Source organism: Rhinoderma darwinii, chromosome 3 (genome assembly GCF_050947455.1).
Source record: "Rhinoderma darwinii isolate aRhiDar2 chromosome 3, aRhiDar2.hap1, whole genome shotgun sequence".
In the NCBI taxonomy this organism is placed as follows: Eukaryota; Metazoa; Chordata; class Amphibia; order Anura; family Rhinodermatidae; genus Rhinoderma; species Rhinoderma darwinii.
This window is the reverse complement of record NC_134689.1, coordinates 273,502,197-273,521,064: the sequence shown is the minus strand read 5'-3', so window position 1 is coordinate 273,521,064 and position 18,868 is coordinate 273,502,197. Positions and strand designations below refer to the sequence as shown.

General features: G+C 40.8%; 1 protein-coding gene across 5 annotated transcripts in view; it reads left to right on the top strand.

The window, feature by feature from the left end:
• RNF111 (ring finger protein 111) overlaps positions 1–18,868 on the top strand; it is an 80,048-nt gene that overhangs the window by 41,577 nt on the left and 19,603 nt on the right. For 4 of the 5 annotated variants that reach the window (XM_075857934.1, XM_075857931.1, XM_075857930.1 and 1 more), the window contains exons 3-9: positions 2,922–3,051; positions 7,046–7,209; positions 8,843–9,028; positions 13,424–13,743; positions 15,085–15,334; positions 16,772–17,144; positions 17,232–17,357. In XM_075857934.1, coding sequence (XP_075714049.1) covers positions 2,922–3,051; positions 7,046–7,209; positions 8,843–9,028; positions 13,424–13,743; positions 15,085–15,334; positions 16,772–17,144; positions 17,232–17,357 — 1,549 coding nt within the window. The remainder of the gene's footprint in view (positions 1–2,921; positions 3,052–7,045; positions 7,210–8,842; positions 9,029–13,423; positions 13,744–15,084; positions 15,335–16,771; positions 17,145–17,231; positions 17,358–18,868) is intronic. The other variant, XM_075857933.1, reaches the window with a different exon arrangement.

Here is an 18,868-nt window from a genome sequence, read left to right as displayed (position 1 = left end):
TGACAGGCATTCTTTTAGTCTCTGGCGGGCCTAAAATACATATTGTTGGCAGACTTAGGTGGGGTCTTTTTAGGCACCCCGGCTGTCATGGAAACCATCGGCACACGGTGATCGCATCAACCACATAGATACAGCGGTCAATAGCTGCCTAGGAATCTAAGGGGTTAAACGGCCGAAAACCGCTCTTGACCATTTTGGGTTAACAGAGTTGATCTATCCCCATACTATGCTGCCTTTTAAATGTGGAAGCATCTTATAATGACTGATCCTCTTGAACACAAGAAGAAAATTGATCAAGTGGTCCACATGTTTTGTTCTATGTATGGATTTTTGTTATGGGTAACATAAAAGCGTATTTTTCCGTGTACTGTCCGTTTTAACAGACCGCACACTGACCCATCCATGCCTTATTCTGGCCGTTTTTTGCGGACCAGGCCCGCCCATTGAAGTCTATGGGTGCATGAAAAAGACTGACAGCACGTGGATGACATCCATGTGCTGTCCGTTTTATACGGTTCAGCTGCTAAAGAAATGCAGAAAAAGAAAAGTGAAGCCAGGAAGTGCTTGCAGAGGAGAAAAACGCATGAAACCACATGGACCCAACACGCACATTCATATGGACGAAAAGCGGTCCATTTTCTGTGGACGCAAATCGAATGTGAATAATGCCCTATTTGCAGGATTGGTCAAAACCAGTGTATAAAACAGCATGTTTTCGGGGCTTGTGTGTTTTGTCTTTTTGGTTTTGCTTTTCTTTTTTTCCTGCATACACTATCCCTACATTTTTGGCTTAACCCCCCTCTCCCCAATCTACTTAAAAATGCAGCATGGAAAAGTGTGTACACACCGTGATCGTGGTACCATGATGGTGAGAACACTTTTTTTTTGCATAAAGATTGTGAGTTTTGGTTGCTATTCCAGTGAATACATGGGCATTAAGTAAGTTACGCTGAAGCTGGCAGTTGGCTGCTGCAATGTAGCGTGCCATGCATGCTGATCAGAATGTTATAATGACAGATCCACTTTAACGCAAGAGAAAAAAAATTGTGAAGTGGTTCACTTTTTGTTTTTATTGTTCTTCTGGGTAACATGGTTATAACTTTTCTCTGTATGAATCTACCCACCTTGATACCAGGCCAGATACTGAACCCTACTTTTTTTTATTTTTTTTATACGCATCAATATAAGAACCTATTCACACTAGCGTATTTCTCGCCCGTGTACTGTTTTATCAATGGACTGCACACTGACCAATACAAGTCAGTGGAGCTCTTCACAAATCCTTTTGCCCACCACTAACAAGAGTGAGTGTTAAGCTGGCCATACACTTTAGAGGAACATAGCGGCAGCTTTTTCCCTATATGCATGCGTATGGGGGAGTCGTAAGGAATAGCAGTCGAGCAGACGATCGTTCGGCTGACTGCTATCTTAAGTGTATGGCCATCTCAACCTTCTAGCCGCATCCATTCCTTCAATGGCTCAGCCTTCAAAAAGGGGGAGTCATTTACGCTGCATGAACTTTGCTCTTTGCACAAGACGACTGTTGAAATGGTGTCTCCTACCCTTATCGACCTATTGTGGCACTGGTTAGCAGATCTGATGAAAGTGGATAGAATTCGCCGTTTAGTGACCATAAGTGTACAGCAAACTGTCCTACAGTAAGTTACGTATTTTAAATTAAAAAATATATATATACATGACCCATTTGATTTGTCCTAACCTTGACTTTTCTGCTGCTTATGCCCTTCTAAATTTCAGATGCCTTGTAGTGGAAGCTTTAGATACCTTTTAGCTACACCATTCCTTTGCAACTCAATTTAGAGATCTCTGAAAAAAACGCCTGGTAAACCTCTTAGGCTGGGTTCACACACCCTATTTACGGACGTAATTCGGGCGTTTTAACCTCGAATTACGTCCGAAAATACGGCTCCAATGCGCCGGCAAACATCTGCCCTTTCATTTGATTGGGCTTTACGATGTTCTGTGCCGACGGTCATTTTTTTTACGCGCCGCTGTCAAGACAGCGCGTAAAAAAGACGCCCGTGTCAAAGAAGTGCCTGTCACTTCTTGGGACGTAATTGGAGCCGTTTTCCACTGACTCCATAGAAAAACAGCTCCAATTACGTCCGTAATGGACGCTACGAAAAACTCCTGCACTTGCCTTTACGTCTGAAATTCCGGAGCTGTATTTTCCTGAAAACCGCTCCGTAATTTCAGGCGTATCGAACGTGTACGTGTGAACATACCCTTACACTCTCCATCCCTTAAGAAGCCCTTTACCAATATTTACTTCCCTAACCCTGTCAGAGGAGTACGAAGGGGAATCCCAACGCTACTTTTCTGGCCACTATGACGGAATGTGCAGCATTCTCTCCGGCTGGTTAATACTAACCTCCCCAAATAAAAAGCTGCAGGTTAATTGAACACTTGCTGATAGGTTCCCCACCGTTCACATCTGATCACTGGGGGGGCCTATCAGTAGAGCACCCTAAAATAAGCTTATTGCTGGCGGGGCCATGCTAACATAAAGGGATTATCCCTAGCGAACAACTGTACAGTCTGCAAAGGTAAAAAACTAAATCTGCACTGAGCAAGAGCGCCACCAGTACTTCTACTTTTGGACTACATGAAAGCACCTGTCTCAAACTGGATGAGCAATGTAAAGCTTTTTTGTTTTTTTTCTAATTCTTTATGGGTTTTTTAAACCTTTAAAGTAAAATGGGATTGGATGGGAAAGCACAGAAAGGGAAGGGGATTATGGTAGGTATAAAAATATCATAAATGGATATTGACACATCTAATTTCATACAAACAGTGATTTTTTTTAAATTTATTTTTATTTTTTAAAACCATGTGGATGCGGTCCGTGGCTTTCATAAATGATGCTTTATGAATTCACATATACTACTTTAATTTCACAGGTAGCATTGATGAGGACGTTGTAGTCATTGAGGCTTCATCCACACCCCAAGTTCCTGCCAACAATGAAGAAATCAACGTTACCTCAACTGACAGTGAAGTAGAAATTGTGACAGTCGGTGAAACTTACAGGTTTGAGCAAATAATATTTCCTATAAACAGTGTTTATATGGATTGTTTATGTAGGCTGGCCATGGTGGCTTAGTGTTTGACTTAGTTATTGATTTTTATTAATCTGTTCTCACTAACGTCAAGGCTTCCATTTCCTTTTTTTACTGGGTATAATAGGATAGCCGGTTACACTATTCTACTTTCCAAAAACAATAGAAACTTGGCAGAATAGAGGCTAACTGAAGCCAACAGATGCCTTTGCCATCAGAAAAAAAATCTTATTGAAATCAATAAAGATATTAATGCAAATGTTTCTTTCAAAACAACGGAACAGAATGGGTTGGGGGAAAAAAACGATGATTGAATCCAAGGGCAGGAGCATGAGCGCCAACACTCACAAAAGATAGGGGTACATCTTCGGTTACTTGTCATTTTTTTATTTATATATTTTTTTTGCTGTATGAGTGATTCTAGTCCTAAGCAGAAGAGGTATAGAACTAATATTAAGCCTTATTTTTTTTTTTTTAAACACTGTTCTGCTATTGACTGGAAAAAAAAATAAAACGTAAAACTGCACTCTATCTGGTCTAAAGGAAAGGTTTGGAAATATTTTCATTAGTTAAAATAATCTAGAAAATGGACGCGTGAGCTTAATCTTACACCAAATAGATTTATTTTTTCCTAATATTTATTGATATTGGCAACCTCTGTATGATCGAGTGGATAGACTGGTTACAAGGCTTCTTTATAGATTTAGGTTTTCTGCACATACTCTGACCCATCTTAAAAGCGTTCCTTACGTTTCAGATGACTCTAGAATAAGCTGTCGTGTGTACATGAGGAATACCACTATGTTTCTCCATTATATGACTTGTATTCTGCATTAGTTAGCAGTTTCCCCTCTGCAGGCTCTATCTCGAAGGCTACGTTCACATCTGTGTTGAGATTCTGTTCATTGGTTCTGTCTGAGATTTCCGTCAGGGGAACCCATGAATGGAATCCAAATGGAAATCATAGGGTTCCGTTTGCATCGCCATTGATTTCAATGGTGATGGATCCGGTGCAAATAGTTTCCGTTTGTCACCGTTGTGTAAGGGTTCAGTTGTTTTGACTGAATAAATAGCGCAGTCGACTATGGTATTGATTCCTTCAAAACAACGGAACCCTTACACAACGGTGACAAACAGAAACCATTTGCACCGGATCCATAATCATTGAAATCAATGGCGATGCAAACGGAACCCTATGTTGTCCGTTTGATTCAGTTTGGGTTCCCCTGATGGAAAGCTCAGATGGAACCCATGGACGGAGTCCCAAAGCAGATGTGAACAAATCCTAATTCTCAGTTGTCCCTGAGCTAGTGGGTGGAGCCTAACGGGTATCATGTCTTCTATACACTGCACACAAGGAAGAGATCTCTATCACTTATATAGAAGCTGCAGCAGAATGGAGGAAATTATACAGCAGTAATGTAGCTGAGAATCCAGACGTGGGATGAGCTAAAACACTTACCAGGAAGTTGTTTGTGTCTTTCGCACTTTGCTACTTTCCCCCTCTCCTTAGACTTGTATGGGCAGTGTGTCTCTTTCTCTCTCTGCTCCCTCCTCCAGCTCAGCCTCCCCTCTAAATAGACTTTTATTCGCAGGCAGTGAAGAGACACATCCTCACCTTCTGTAGTCCGTCTGTAACTAGGGACGCATTTTGCTTGACAACAGGGGATGGACAGCAGATTACATAAAGGTAGACACCTAGTTGCAGTAAATTCACACAGAATTTGCACGGATAAAATAGATATGTTTTAACAGTACGTAAATTACAAAGTAGGCATATCTTAGGTATACTATTAGATTAGCATATGTTTTGTGGGGGTTTTTTTTGTGTTTTTTTATTTTATTTTTTATTTCGTGTCCATTTAAAGAAATAGGACTAGATTATTGTGTTTGACACCATAGTTGCATTTTTTTGCTGAGGCTTCTGGTTTGAATGATCGTTGTCAATGCAATCAGGTTTTGGTTTCAACCTAGTTAGATTATATACCTTACAATTGCAATACCCTAGAGATTAGAGTGTTTGTTAGTCCATGTAAATAAGAATCAAATTTCCTGCCTGTTCACAACCGTCTGGGAGATGATGGCTATCGATAGGCATATTTTGTGAAGACTTTTGTTCATTGTACTTGGTCATCTGCTACTTTTGTAAACCAGATCTGCAGTTTGGCCAAAGCCGTTGAGGTTCGTCTCCTGACAGAGCAGATTGCTTAGTGTACTTGTAACTATTAGGCCAGGATCACACACACTGCTTTGATGTTATTTTTTGGCTGTTTTTTGTGCCAAAGTCAGAAGTGGACACAAAATAAAGGAAAAAGGTATAAGGAAAAGACTGATGTCTCCTTCCTTTTGTGTTTATTCCTGTGTTTGGCTAAAAACTGCATCAAAACTGTGTGTGATCCTGGTCTTAGTTAGGTGAGGAATTTGCCTGTCCTCTCCCCTGAGGATTAATTTACAAGTCCAAAGGGCAGTTTTTTTTCTGTGTTTGTCAGTTTTCCTAAAGTAAGACCACCCTCCAGACTCCTAAACCCAGATAGGGATTTACATCAATAAATGCATATACTGATCCTTTTATATATAGACTAATCCCTAACCAGAGGACGGGCTGTTATTGAAAGGTTTACTATTTTGTCTCTTGACCCAAGAATATCTTTAATTACTATGAAGTGATAGCCGGTTTCTCAAGAGGAGCTATTAAACATTCCGTCTGTTTCCAGCGTGAAATGGAAGAGGCCCAGATAATTTGGAACTTGCTATGGAATAAACAGGCGGTTGGAGTATTTTCCACAGGCTCCTGAAATTTGCTTGCTGTGCAGTTTCCTCCTCACACACACAAAGCAAATTAAATGAACGCATTTAACCCATTTGCTGACAACGCTGTGAACTCACCCTTTATGGCTGGCGCCGTTTACATTGTGTTTCGGAGAAATAGTTAGATCTGTATTTTGTTTTTATTACCTGATCAGAATGTTCTTGGCTTATACAGTGATATAAAGACTATTTCTTATTTTCCATCGGTCTCCATTATCAGGTACTTGTCACACTGAATATTCTTTGAACAGTTATTACATTTAAATCCTTAGTGTCCAAACCATGCTCCATACAACACGCTCCATACTTCTCCCCCTGCACCTTGACGTACCGGCGCGTCAAGGTGCGTTAACGGGTTAAAGGACATTTTCCCATCACAGTAACTTATAGCATATATTGCTAGTACATGCCGTCACCTACTGCTCCAACTGCTGGGACCTCCACGGATCCTTAGCACTAAGGGACCACGGCCCCCTTAGCCAATTTCTTTGCCAGTGTCGCTCCCTACCAGGGACTGTGCAGAGAATTGCAGTTCAGCCCTACTCAAGTGAGTGCATCTGCATTGCAGTACCTGCTTAGTGTTGGGTTAAAAAAAAATGTGTAGGGAAAATAAAAAAATCATGCAGTGTACTGGCGCTTTAGTTCTAGCCATCGTGGGTGCCCCATCTACCAGGCCCCCATTGATCAATAGGTTACAGCATATCCTAGCAATATACTCTCCCTTGCTGTGCTGGGAAAACCATCTTTAGAATCTATGGTAGCAACCGTACACCACCCATAATCGGATATTGGGCTTTCACATCAATGTTGAGGTATTGTTATCCCAATTCTCTTTGCAGAACTGCTGCACTTCAGACACACCGGTGGATTTTGATGCATAAAATGCTAACTTTATATCCTGATACATCATCTCTATTGCTGTCAAGTCAGTATTTAGCCTCGGCTAGTCCAAAATATTAAGGCTTGTATGTATTGTGCTTTAGCATCCTGCTAAAGCACGGTGTATAACCTAGTCTGGCGTTGATCAATAGATCAATTTAATATGTTATAGTTTCTTTAATAATAGCAAAAATGGAACACTTATTGATCTCATTCTCAACAGCTTAAAAATGTGTAGCTTAAGATCTTCAATGACAGGCACTTTGTCTTTCCCCTAGATCTCGTTCCTCACTTGGACACTCTCGATCTCACTGGGGCCAAAGTTCAAGTTCACAATCTGGAAGATCCCAGGAGCACAGGAGTCGCAGTAGAGTTTCCACGGTTATTCAGCCTCTAAGACAAAATGCGACTGAAGTTGTGGACCTGACTGTAGATGAAGATGGTATGTCTACCTTGCTTGTGTAGAATACAAGCCAAAAGCCCCTGTTACGTATTTATACATACACCTGCTGGTTGTTTTGGAGGGCAACGATGGAGAACCTTAAGGCTTGCAGCTTATTAAGGGAACAATTCTATATTGGGATATTTGGTATTTTTGCTCTCTGGTGAACGTATACTGTAAGAAAAACCTTAGTTTTCTGTAAAATGGGACAGTGTTGTGGATGTAGTTATCAAATATACAGACCATTCACTGGTAACTTCTTAAATCACTTTAATTTTGAGTTCTTTCTTTCTTCCCTGTAAACCTGTTTTCAGTACGGGACAGTTTTTCCGCAGTGAGGCAGGGACTCCTAGCGTCATAGATGACTATGATGCTAGGAGCCCGGCTCCCTGAAGTGTGTTTTGGTCCAGGAAATACTTGCGACATAAGGTCCAAATATCACAGACCGAACACGCTCGTGTGAATCCGGCCTAAAGCTTTGCTCTGGATAACCCCACTGCTAAAGATCTTCCTGTTGAGCAGCTGGTCACTAGGAGAAATTATGAAGTCTACATGCCTTAGGGCCAGTTCACAACTGCGTTGGAGGCTGTGTTAGGGGCATCCGTCACATATCTGGTCAAAAATACCAGAAACTAGCGCAGCATGCTTTGCTATTGTTTCCAGTAAAACCACAGACACTCCCACAAAACCCATTAAAGTCCATGGCTTCCATCAGGCACCGGTTGTGTCTCTCGTTCAGCAGAACCGGCGCTACCGGTAACTTGAACGCAGATGTGAACAGGTCCTTAATTAGCATATGGGTAAGCGCTGACCTGATGGGACAACCCCTTTAGTGCATCTCAAAATAGTCTGGTCTGATAGAAAGGGAAATCTCCTACTATGATGGTGTATTGCACAAGTGTATCCGTTAAGTAACGTTGCATTAGGTTGGCTTTCACAGCAGAACTTGTGGGGTTATCATGAGTCCCCCAGGAATTTCCTTTGATTAGATAGTGAAGGATATAGCACTGGGAGTATTTTGGGCCAGCTTATGACATTTCCTTCTGGTTATTCTCTGGAGCTGCTGGGCTGAAGTAATTACACAGGTAAGGAAAATTTAGGGTTAAGTGAAGTGAGTTAAAGCGAACCTTCAGCGAGTACATGTTGCCCTAACCATGTGCAGCATGAAATCGCACCAGGTGCCCTCACTACACTGAACTGTTTTTCACTGAAGTGCTACAACATTTTAGAGAAAACATAGTTTTAAAGCCTATGGAAACATTTTCGTAAATGTATATGAGGAAAATAAAATCTCCAAATACATACATTACAATTACAAAAAACGACACCAAAGGTTTGCTCAGCCTTTTAATAAGTTCCGGGCTCAGATGGTTCACCCGATGGGCGGCTCCCCTTCAACTTCTCTTTGTCTGTTTCAGTTACGTTGACTGTCACCTGCGCTTGTTAAAACTGTTTTCTCTGAAAACACTTTGCGCTTTAGAGTAAGTAGGGGCACCTGTCATTATTTCATACTGCCCATGGTGAAGACTGCAAAAACCTTATGACATGTTCCCTTGAAAATTCTAGTTTTTACAAATGTCAAATGGTTAGCTTTTGTATGTTGTGTAAATCTATATATATTTTTTTAACACAGATCCTACAGTTGTGCCAACTACCTCTGGCAGAACAGAGTCTCAGCCTGTAAGCACTGTTTCCAGTGATTCGTCTACCTCAGAGCCGGCCTCTGATCCTGTTTCAGGACCCTCAGTGGGTCAGACATCAACAATGCCTGATGCTCCTGCTGTCCCACCAAGTAACAGTACAACAGGCGTGACAGCAGGTAAGTCCAATTTCTGTTCAGCTGCATTGGCACTATGCTGGCAGCAAAGAGAAGTTAAGGCCGTTTGGCAGCAGCCAAGCTATTCCATTTTCCACTTTGGCATGTAGTATTATTTATATTTTTAATAGTTGACAGTCTTAATATTTAATAACATCCAGTCCGTCAAACACCAGTTATACAATCTTCTCTCTCCTCCAAAAAGTATGGACTAAAGATGTCACAGTAGACAGTTGCAGCATAAGAGTTTGCACTGTAACAGGTGGAGACCTCCACTTTTATACATAGATAATTGTGAATGTAGCTGTGGACTGTATTACAGGCTGTAACTCGAGATCAGTGCAAGATAAGTAACGCAGCATGTTTACAAAGTGTTTGTTACCAGTGTAAGACCTCATGCGCACTAACGTGTTTTTGCGTCTGCAATTCATACACAAAAATGCGGTTGAATAGCGGACCCATTCATATCTATGGGCCCATGCACAATACTGTGGTTTACACGGACCGTGTGGGGCTGCGATTGCGGACCGTTAACGCAGGACAAGTTCTTTTACTGTCCACAATCGTGGTCCGGTCCCATTGAAATAAATGCACATCTGTGTGCACGGTCCGTGATTGCGGACGACACTGCGGCCGTCCGTGCCATAATCACGGACCGAGTACACCGCTATGGCCATGTGCATGAGGCCTTAGCCAAGTTACCCACTTTTTCTGAAGATTTATTCTGTGTTTTAATTGCAGTTGCTTTCCAAGGTGCTCATATGCTATAACTTATAGCAGACCACTAATGGATTGTATAGGTCTTAGTGGTCTGCATATAACACTTTAAAGAGGTACATATGTCTTGTCCAGTTTGCAGCTGCACGATCATTAGTGGCATAGTGCTAGAACCAGAACATAACAGCAGTTTTTGGCTCTGTTAACATCGTCATGGGTTCCATTTAGAACATTGAACCAGGACGCAGTGCAGGATCCATCATACAATTTATACCACCATTGTCCAACAGAACCCGTTGATTCATAATGGGGCACATCTGGTGATTTCCAGCTACAGAGGAAATCTAATGTAAATATAAAACATAAATAATCTACCCCAATGGTCTGTTGTAACATTTTGGTGGTATCTAATAATAAAAATCGTGCCTACTACCATTATCTTTTACCTAAAACGGGAACCTACACATAGTCAGTCAATATCAGGGCTTCTCAATGTATTTCTACTGGGCCTCCAACCAGAACACTGTGAAGCCTGGGACTTCCTATTGCTTATAATTCTTTTAAAAATTTAAAATAAATTGAGCTTATCTTAAAATTTGTCTCCTGAAATCTGTATAACAAACGCAGAAAATAAACACAAAAGGAGTCAGTTATGTTGCTAAACCAGAGCTTGGTGAAACTATAGACAGACCTATGCAGCTTTAAAATCACTTCTGTCAAATCTGACTCGCCAGCTGCTTGTCACAAACGACTGAGGGAGCCCTTACCAGGGAGGTCTGCCTTACATATGGAGAAGCACTGCTCTTTCCCAATACATGCACCTTATTTAGGTCAGCGATGAACAGGGTAAAAAAATAATAAAATGGTGGCATTTTTTTCTCCTATTCCCCCTCCTAAAGTAAATCAGTAGAAATTTGAGAGTTTGTCCAGCAATAAATAAGGCCTCATTTAACCACATCGATACAAAAATAAAAAAAAGGCATGATCCTTTAGGGGTTAATCATGGTAACCATTGGACAAGTAAAGAAAATATTTATCGATCTTGTACACAATCAGTGTAAAATTATGATGTCTGATTTTCTTTAACCCCTTAACGACCACCCACCGTCCTTTGATGACAGGCAGTGCAGGTGCTTAGTCTACAGCGACGTCTTTTGGTGTCGCTGTAGAAGAGGCTGATGAGTGCTGCTCCTCTAAGCAGGATCTGTAACTAACCGCTCCTGATCTTAGAGCAGCCTGCTAAATACAGCTGGGGTCGGAAAACACTCGAACCCCACCTGTTTAACCCTTGGATTGCGGCGGTCCGTGACATAATCACGGGAAACCCGGTGACATAATCAAAGAGCAGGGAATCCCCCTGCAGTCAACCCTGGGGTCCTAGAAAGGACCCCAAGGCGGTCTGTTCAGTAAGCCTGCTGTTAGGGCACGCTATGTGTTGTAAATAAAGTTATCCCTTAACGGGATTAAAAAAAAGTACCAAAAAATTTTTATTATTTTGCATAAAATATATTTTATTGTCCCTACATTAAATAAAGACACAAAACCTACACATATTTGGTATCTAAACGACCGTAATAACCTGAATTAATATAACTGGTTATAGCCTGAAACATGAACAGTATAAAATATAAACAAGAAAAACTATGCAAAGAATCGCTTTTTGCTATATTCACACCGTAAAAATATATATTTTTTCTACCCCAAAACTGAGAGAAAAAAAAAATACAATATCTCCTGCATAAAACAAGGCCTCATGGCCACGTCAATGAAAAAATAAAAAAGTTATGGCTGCTGAAAGGCAGAGGGGTAAAAACAGAAAAATTGAGCTGGTCATTAAGGCCTTTTCAGGCCCGGTCATTGAGGGGTTAAAGGGGTTGGCTCCCTAATACAACCCTTTTCCTGCCTTAGCAGAAATCCATTCAGATCACTGTGGATCTAGCTCCTAAAACCTTTGAACAGCTGATATTGTGCAGTGGAAGTTTGGGTGGTCCACTCCTTTCCCCTACAGCGGCTAGTCTCCTATATTGAAATCCAACATGCCCAATCCTTCTACCCCACTATATCTGACATCGGGGCAAAGTCTTGACACCCCCATACACATCAGAAAGTCAGTCGATCCTGCCAAAATTGGTGGGTTCGGTCAACTGTTTTGTGTATGGGCACCTTTACCATTTTTGTTTAATTTTCTCTTTTCTGGTGATCTAAGCCTTCTTCACACAGAATCTTTCTGTCGATTTTTAAACTGCCTCAAACGCTTCTGAACCCGCTAACATTATTAAAATATAATGAATTTTTTAAGGCATTTTTGGTGGTGTTTTTCATGTGTTGTCATTTACTTTATCCTTTTTTTTTTTCAGGCGTTTTTGAAATCCTATAGAGAAGACTATGGGAAAAAAAATACGCCTGAAAAAACACCATAACCAGAATATTCTGCATTTGGAAAAAAACGCCTCTGGCTACAAAATTACCTGAAAAACACCACAACGCAGTTGTGTAGTGAATTTTATATTTTACCACAGACTTTAAGTAACTTCTGGCCGCATTAAATAACACCGTTAAAAACGCCACAAAGAAATGGAAAGATGCAGCAAAATGCTGTGTGTGAATCCAGCCTTGATCCTTTTGGTGACTGCTTTATCTCTTATGACTGTTAGGTCCTCTCGGACAGGGCAGCACTGCCAACATCCTGGGTCTTTGTCCTATAAAAAGCATGGATTATTGCCTCATTGAAAGGCATTAAAGCTAAAATAACGGCTTGAAATGTGACTATAAAGACACCTATTTACTCCGATTGTAGATTTGGCCTCTGTTGGAAATGCTGCACTAACTAAGGCCCCATGCACACGACCGTGCCCGAAATCACGGCCCGCGATTGCGGGCACGGCTGGCCGCCGACTGACAACCGCATTTTCGGGCCATGCTCCCATACAAAGTATGGGAGCACGGCTCGCAAAATGTAAAAGAGCGGACATGTTTCATAATTCCCGGAACGTTTCCACGGCACGGACACCCTTCCGTAGTGCTACGGAAAGGTGTCCGCGTTGAATGAAAGTGAATGGGTCCATTTTTGCGGCCCGCAGTTGCGGTCCGCAAAAATGGAGGTTTTTTACGGTCGTGTGCATGGGGCCTTAGCTATACTTGCATGGTTCCATATGACAATAGATGAACACATTACACATGGCATACTACAACAAACTAAACACTAATGTCTGATTCGAAATGTTCGTGTACCAATTTACTATTTGAAATATTCTGTCATTTTGTTTGCATTGGTTTGTACCAACAATACAGTTGACTGACATTATCAACATCCCCCCAAAAAAAGTTAGTTCATGGCTAGTTCTGAATGAAAACTATCCAACTAATGAGCCAGCTTTATCCTGTGGAAGGAATGTAAATACTTGATATGTTTATGATAGTGCTGAAGTATAAGACCATGTTCACACACTGCTGCAATTGGGGCTTGACGCAAATTTCACCCTTGGGTAAAATCCGCCGCCTGCCCTCAAATCAGTGCGTTTTTCTTTTTCTGTAGATTGTGAGTTGAGTTTTGTCAAACCCATCCACGTTCATTGTGCTGTATTGCCACTGAAACTATATAACAAGTACCCTATGTATGAACATGGCCAGTGACACATTACAATTGCGTTTTAAGGTGTTTAGACTTTTTTTTTTTTGTAGGTGACTCCAGAAGGACTACTGGCACCACTGTTGATGGTGGCCCTCCAGCAATGCCACGATTACCATCTTGTTGCCCCGAACATTCGCCATGTGGAGGATCATCTCAAAATCCCAATGTCCTTGGACATCCTCATTCAAGTTGTTATCCAACACACAGTCACCACTTTCCACATCACCACCATCACCACCACCACCACAGTTCTCACCCCACTATTCCTGTGTCTCCTCCCTTCATGGACCCACACTGTCATGTAGAAAGAAATGCCCCTGTCCCACCACCTTGTGGAGTAACAAGCAGTTCTTCCACTTATCATGACCCGGTAAGAATTTTCAAAATTGAAACTGCTTCCAAAGATTTTCATATTAACCTGTTCGGGACCGGGTTTTTGTTCATCCTTGAGGACCAGACACTGTTTAGCCCTTTATAGCACTCGTTAGTTAAACGGCTATAACTTTTTTATTTGCAATGTTTTTTTCCGTAGACCACGCAGGTTTTGTGTTTTATCATTTTTCTACACATCCTTTTTTGCGTTTTTAGAATTTTTAGGCTTAAAGTTTAAAAATAGTAAAAATACGCTTTTACTTTTTAGCAATTTTTTTCTGGCAAAAACATAGTTTTACCCTATAATAGACCTTTTATTTGTGATCGACATTGTCTACCGTAAATTTTAATATATTACAAGCCTATTTTAGGGTAATTGGCTCAGGGCCAGCCTTACGACCATGATTGGGAGGGGATTTTTTTTTTGGGGTGGGTATTTTGTGTATTTAATTTTTTTTGCACTTTATTTTACTTTTTGTTTTTTTCTTCTGGTCTGTCCCTCAAAGGTCAGAAAAGACCTTTGGGGGACTTTTATTTTTTTTCTTCTTTTGCACCTTGTCTTTCCACTGTAACTGGGGCTGCACAGCAGCCCCAATTACAGGGAAAATCAGCCCTCTTCTAGTACTATTGTCACTAATAGGGCTGTGCTGGGCCTAGTAAGATCCAGCAGCAGTCTGCCACTAATGGCACCCGGCAATCGTGACCAGTCACATGATCACCGGAACAAATAGAGGTAGTGGCACTGCCGCTCATTGAGCGCTGTGTAGAAGAGATTATAGAAGCCGCGAAAACTGCTTCTATCCTCTCCTCGGGGTCCCCGGCAGTCACTGACTGCTGGAGATCTAACATTCAGCTGCCCGATCGCTCGGGCAGCAGGCTAAAACCTGCGCCGTAAATAGTCTGACGTGGGTTTTAAGGACCCCGACCGCCGGCCGTAAATACACAGCCAGCGGTCGGGAACCGGTTAAAGATATCTTTTTGGTTTGTGTATCCGTTCCATATAGATTCCTTGCCGCTGGAATATTTCTAAATGTAATTTGATACCAGTTGAGCGGCATGAATAGAGTGAAATATAAAATCTTTTCTTGCCAAATACAAATGGTAATACATGCTCGTGTTCACATGTTCCCGATTACAACAATGGAGAGGTTATGTCTATTTCTTCATTCTTGTGTTAACTACCTTTTGAATGTTTTTACATGAGCCAATTTCTTTTCCTACTTTTTTTTTTTTATACTCAGAGGTTTGCTTTAGATTATGTGGATTATTGTTTAACATCTGTGTAAACTTGCAGAATGCAGACTTTTGTTTTCTCATGTCTATACCATTCATGTTACAGCAAGCCTTGCCTGTGGATCTAAGCAATAATGGTATAAGAAGCCACGGAAGTGTTAGCTTTCATAGCACCTCTGCTTTTGACCCTTGCTGTCCTGGTTCATCTTCGCGGTCTTCAGTCTATGGACATCAGTCAACTGCCAGTACCGCCCAAACTATGGCTATCGATGGCTATGGACCTAGCATGGTAGCACAGGCACAACCACCTCCCCAGACTTCACTCTCCTCCTGTCGGCATTATATGCATGCACCATGTAGGTATTGAATGCTTTCACTGCTGATTCTGTGAAAATGTATATATCTGTATACTTGGTTTTCTTCCCTTGTACAGAAAAATACTTGGTCTTGGAAAAGTTTCTAGATGTCTACCCATAATTCTATTTTGCAGCTCAGTGTGTGTGCGAGTGTTAGAAATGGTTTGTTCATTTTAACTAAGTATATTTAGAAATCAAATTACTTGACACACTTCTATTATTCTTATCCTCTGGACTGTTTAAATAACCACTCCAACAATTTATTTATTTTTTTGCACTTATGCTAACTCACCAGCAATATTCTAGCAAAGTCCTATTTGTTTCTTCACAGCGAAGTTGTATTTTGGACCTTTTCATTTTGGGCAACTGTGTAATGTGATCTCAGACTGATCACCAAAATATACCATGCTCTCATGTGTAAGCAGGAGGTAATTTCTCGTGTGTGTGTGTCTGACTTCTTTTGAACTATGGGAGAACATATCACCTATCAAATCCCCCTTGGCAGCTCTACTACACGTTCCCTCCCCACTCAGCTCCACCCTCTTTGTTCCTCTATATGTCTCCCATGCATAGAGTACTGCTGAATAAAGGATTTCTGCCCTATCAAAGGGAGCAGGAGTGCAGTGATATAATGTGTGTCAATACAATGATTAGCTACAGCGTTATAAACCTCCCCTGGCTCGCACTGACAGTCTATACTATCGGAGTGCACTATCGGAGTGCTGTGTGCAGAGTCTGCAGTGTATTTCTATGAGATGCTGCTCTTCACTGCTTCCTGTGTAAAAACTGATACAGAGAAATCTTTCACAAACCGAATGCAGAGACGACAGGCTGGGGCTACATAGACTATTGAGACTCTGCAGTATGAGTACAGCATTAGGGGATCCATAGCAGAGGGGAATAATGAACCGAGATGACAGACGACCCTTAAATTATTTCTATATCGTTCTCCATATCACAAGAGCCTCCACATTATTTTTTAATAGCGGCTGCCTATGTTGCACTATATAGGCAAAAAAAATTACCAGAGTGCTTCTTTAAAATCTCTTATTACCTAGATTGGTATAGATGTTAGGATGAGTGAGGCCATATACATCTCAAGTTCGGATTGGCAGAGTGCATGTTTATTTCAATATTCTATATGTAATACTTCTGTAATTTTCAGATTTTGGCGTTTAATCTGTACGGTTAACAATTATTGGACATGTGTTCACACAATAATAGTTGCAACATTTTATGATTCCACTTAAAGTAATCTGCTTTAAAACATTTCTTCCCAAATCATGCTGAATGGATGAATATACTTGTTTATGGTTTGCTAATCATATGGGTGGTAAATTCCATTGCAGGGTAATGCCCTACCTCTAGGATGCTATATTCTAATGGAGCAGTTTGCATGGTTAGAAGTGCTAATTTCATTTTATTTTATTTTTGTAGATGCTTCGCTTACAAGGCCTCTCCACCACCAAACATCTGCCTGCCCTCATTCACATGCTAATCCTCCGCCGCAGCCGCCACCACCACCACCCCCTCCACCTCCTCCTCAGATGGACTATGTGATTGCTCACCCAGTGCCCCCTTTTCACCCATCTCTCCCCAGTCTTTCCTCCACACATCCCGTTCCTCCTCCTCCACCACCATCCCACCACTTTACAAGTGCTACTGCTCCACTCTCTCAGCATCTTTCCACCTCCCATCAGTCTATTTCCCATCATATTTCTGCAACAGCGCCTGCAACACAGAGGTTGCACCCTCATGAAGTTATTCAGAGAATGGAAGTTCAGAGGCGACGTCTGCTGCAGCATCCAACGTAAGTTTGTTGTTTTTTTTTATTTTTATTTTATTCCAAATTTTAATCATAAAAAAAAATCGATCAATATTTTGCATTGTTTTCTAGGCGTGCTCATGAACGCCCACCGCCACATCCGCACAGAATGCATCCAAATTATGGACATGGACACCACATTCATGTGCCACAAACAATGTCCTCTCATCCAAGGCAAGCTTCTGAACGGTCAGCTTGGTAAGTAGGCAAAATAACATATGCCTAGTATTTTTTAATTGAAGAATGATATTGGCAACTTAGTTGTGTTTTTATTTTATTGTTTGCTACTACTATACTGTTTGCTATATGTATAATTTTTTTTTTTTTTTTTAAATAACCAAAAAATAAATGTTTCAGTTTCCCCAAAATCCATGTTAAAAAAAGAAAAATGTAACTGCTATCGCCACGTCCATAAAAGTCCAAACTATTGCGATCTAACCCGCATGGTGAACGCAGGAGTTAAGAAAAAAAAAAATTTAATATAGATTTTTATTTTTTAACTATAAAAACTAAATCTCGTCCCGCAAAAAACAAGCCCTCACTGCACAAACGACAGAAAAATTTAAAAAAGTTATGACACTCATAATGTGGCAACTCAAAACTAATTTTATTCTGAACGATGGTTTTTGTTTCCTTGCAAAAGTAGTAAAACAAAAAAATAAATATAAATTTGGTATTGCTATAATCATATTGACCTGCAGAATAAATTAACATGTTCATTGCATGGTGAACACCGTAAAAATTAGACCCAAAAAGAAATGGAGATAACACTATTTATTTATTTTCCCCATTTCATCCAACAAACTATTTTTTTTAGTTTCCTTGTACTCTATATAGTTACCTAGTTGATGAGGTTGGAAAAAGATACCGGTCCATCAACTTCAACCTGTAATCCTACCGTGTTAATCCAGAGGAAGGCAAAACCCCAATGAGGTTGATGCCAATTGCCTCATTAGGGGAAAAATTCCTTCCGGACTTCAAATATTGAAATCAGAAGAAATCCCTGGATTCATGTCCCATCTCTAGAATCCAGTACTCATAACCTGTAATATATAATTTTTTTCAAGAAAGGCATCCAGGCCCTTCTTAAACTTGAACATGGTACAATAAACGGTTCCGTAAAAAACTACAACTCGTCCCGCAAAAAGCAAGCCCTCGCACGGCTGTATCGATTGAAAAATAATACGGCTTTGGAAGGTGGGGAGAAAAAAACTACAATGAGAAAATGGCCGCGGCGTTACCAGGAATCTGCGTGTCCTTATTTTCTTATTGAAATGATCATGTATGTATGCATGTATGTTAGACAGGACATCCTTTTTAGTGACATGTTGGTGCGGATATGTTTAAATCGCTGTGAATCTGTCCTTGGAACTTGACCCATTATACCACAGATTGCACCAATGCGCTCACTAGAAAACACCCCCCACCCCCCCTTCCAAAGTTGGCTACACTGCTGTACATATGCACGTCCTTGTAGTGTTACATGCAGACCACTAAAACAATATAGTATACAATCTATTAATGGTCTGCAATATAGATAGAGTATGAGCACCTTGGAAAGCAACTTCGATTAATATACAGACTAAATCTACAGAAAAAGGTGGGTAACTTTGAAAACACTTGTAACAAACACTTTGTAAACATGCTGCGTTACTTATCTTACACTGATCTTGAGTTACAGCCTGTAATACAGTCCACAGCTACATTCA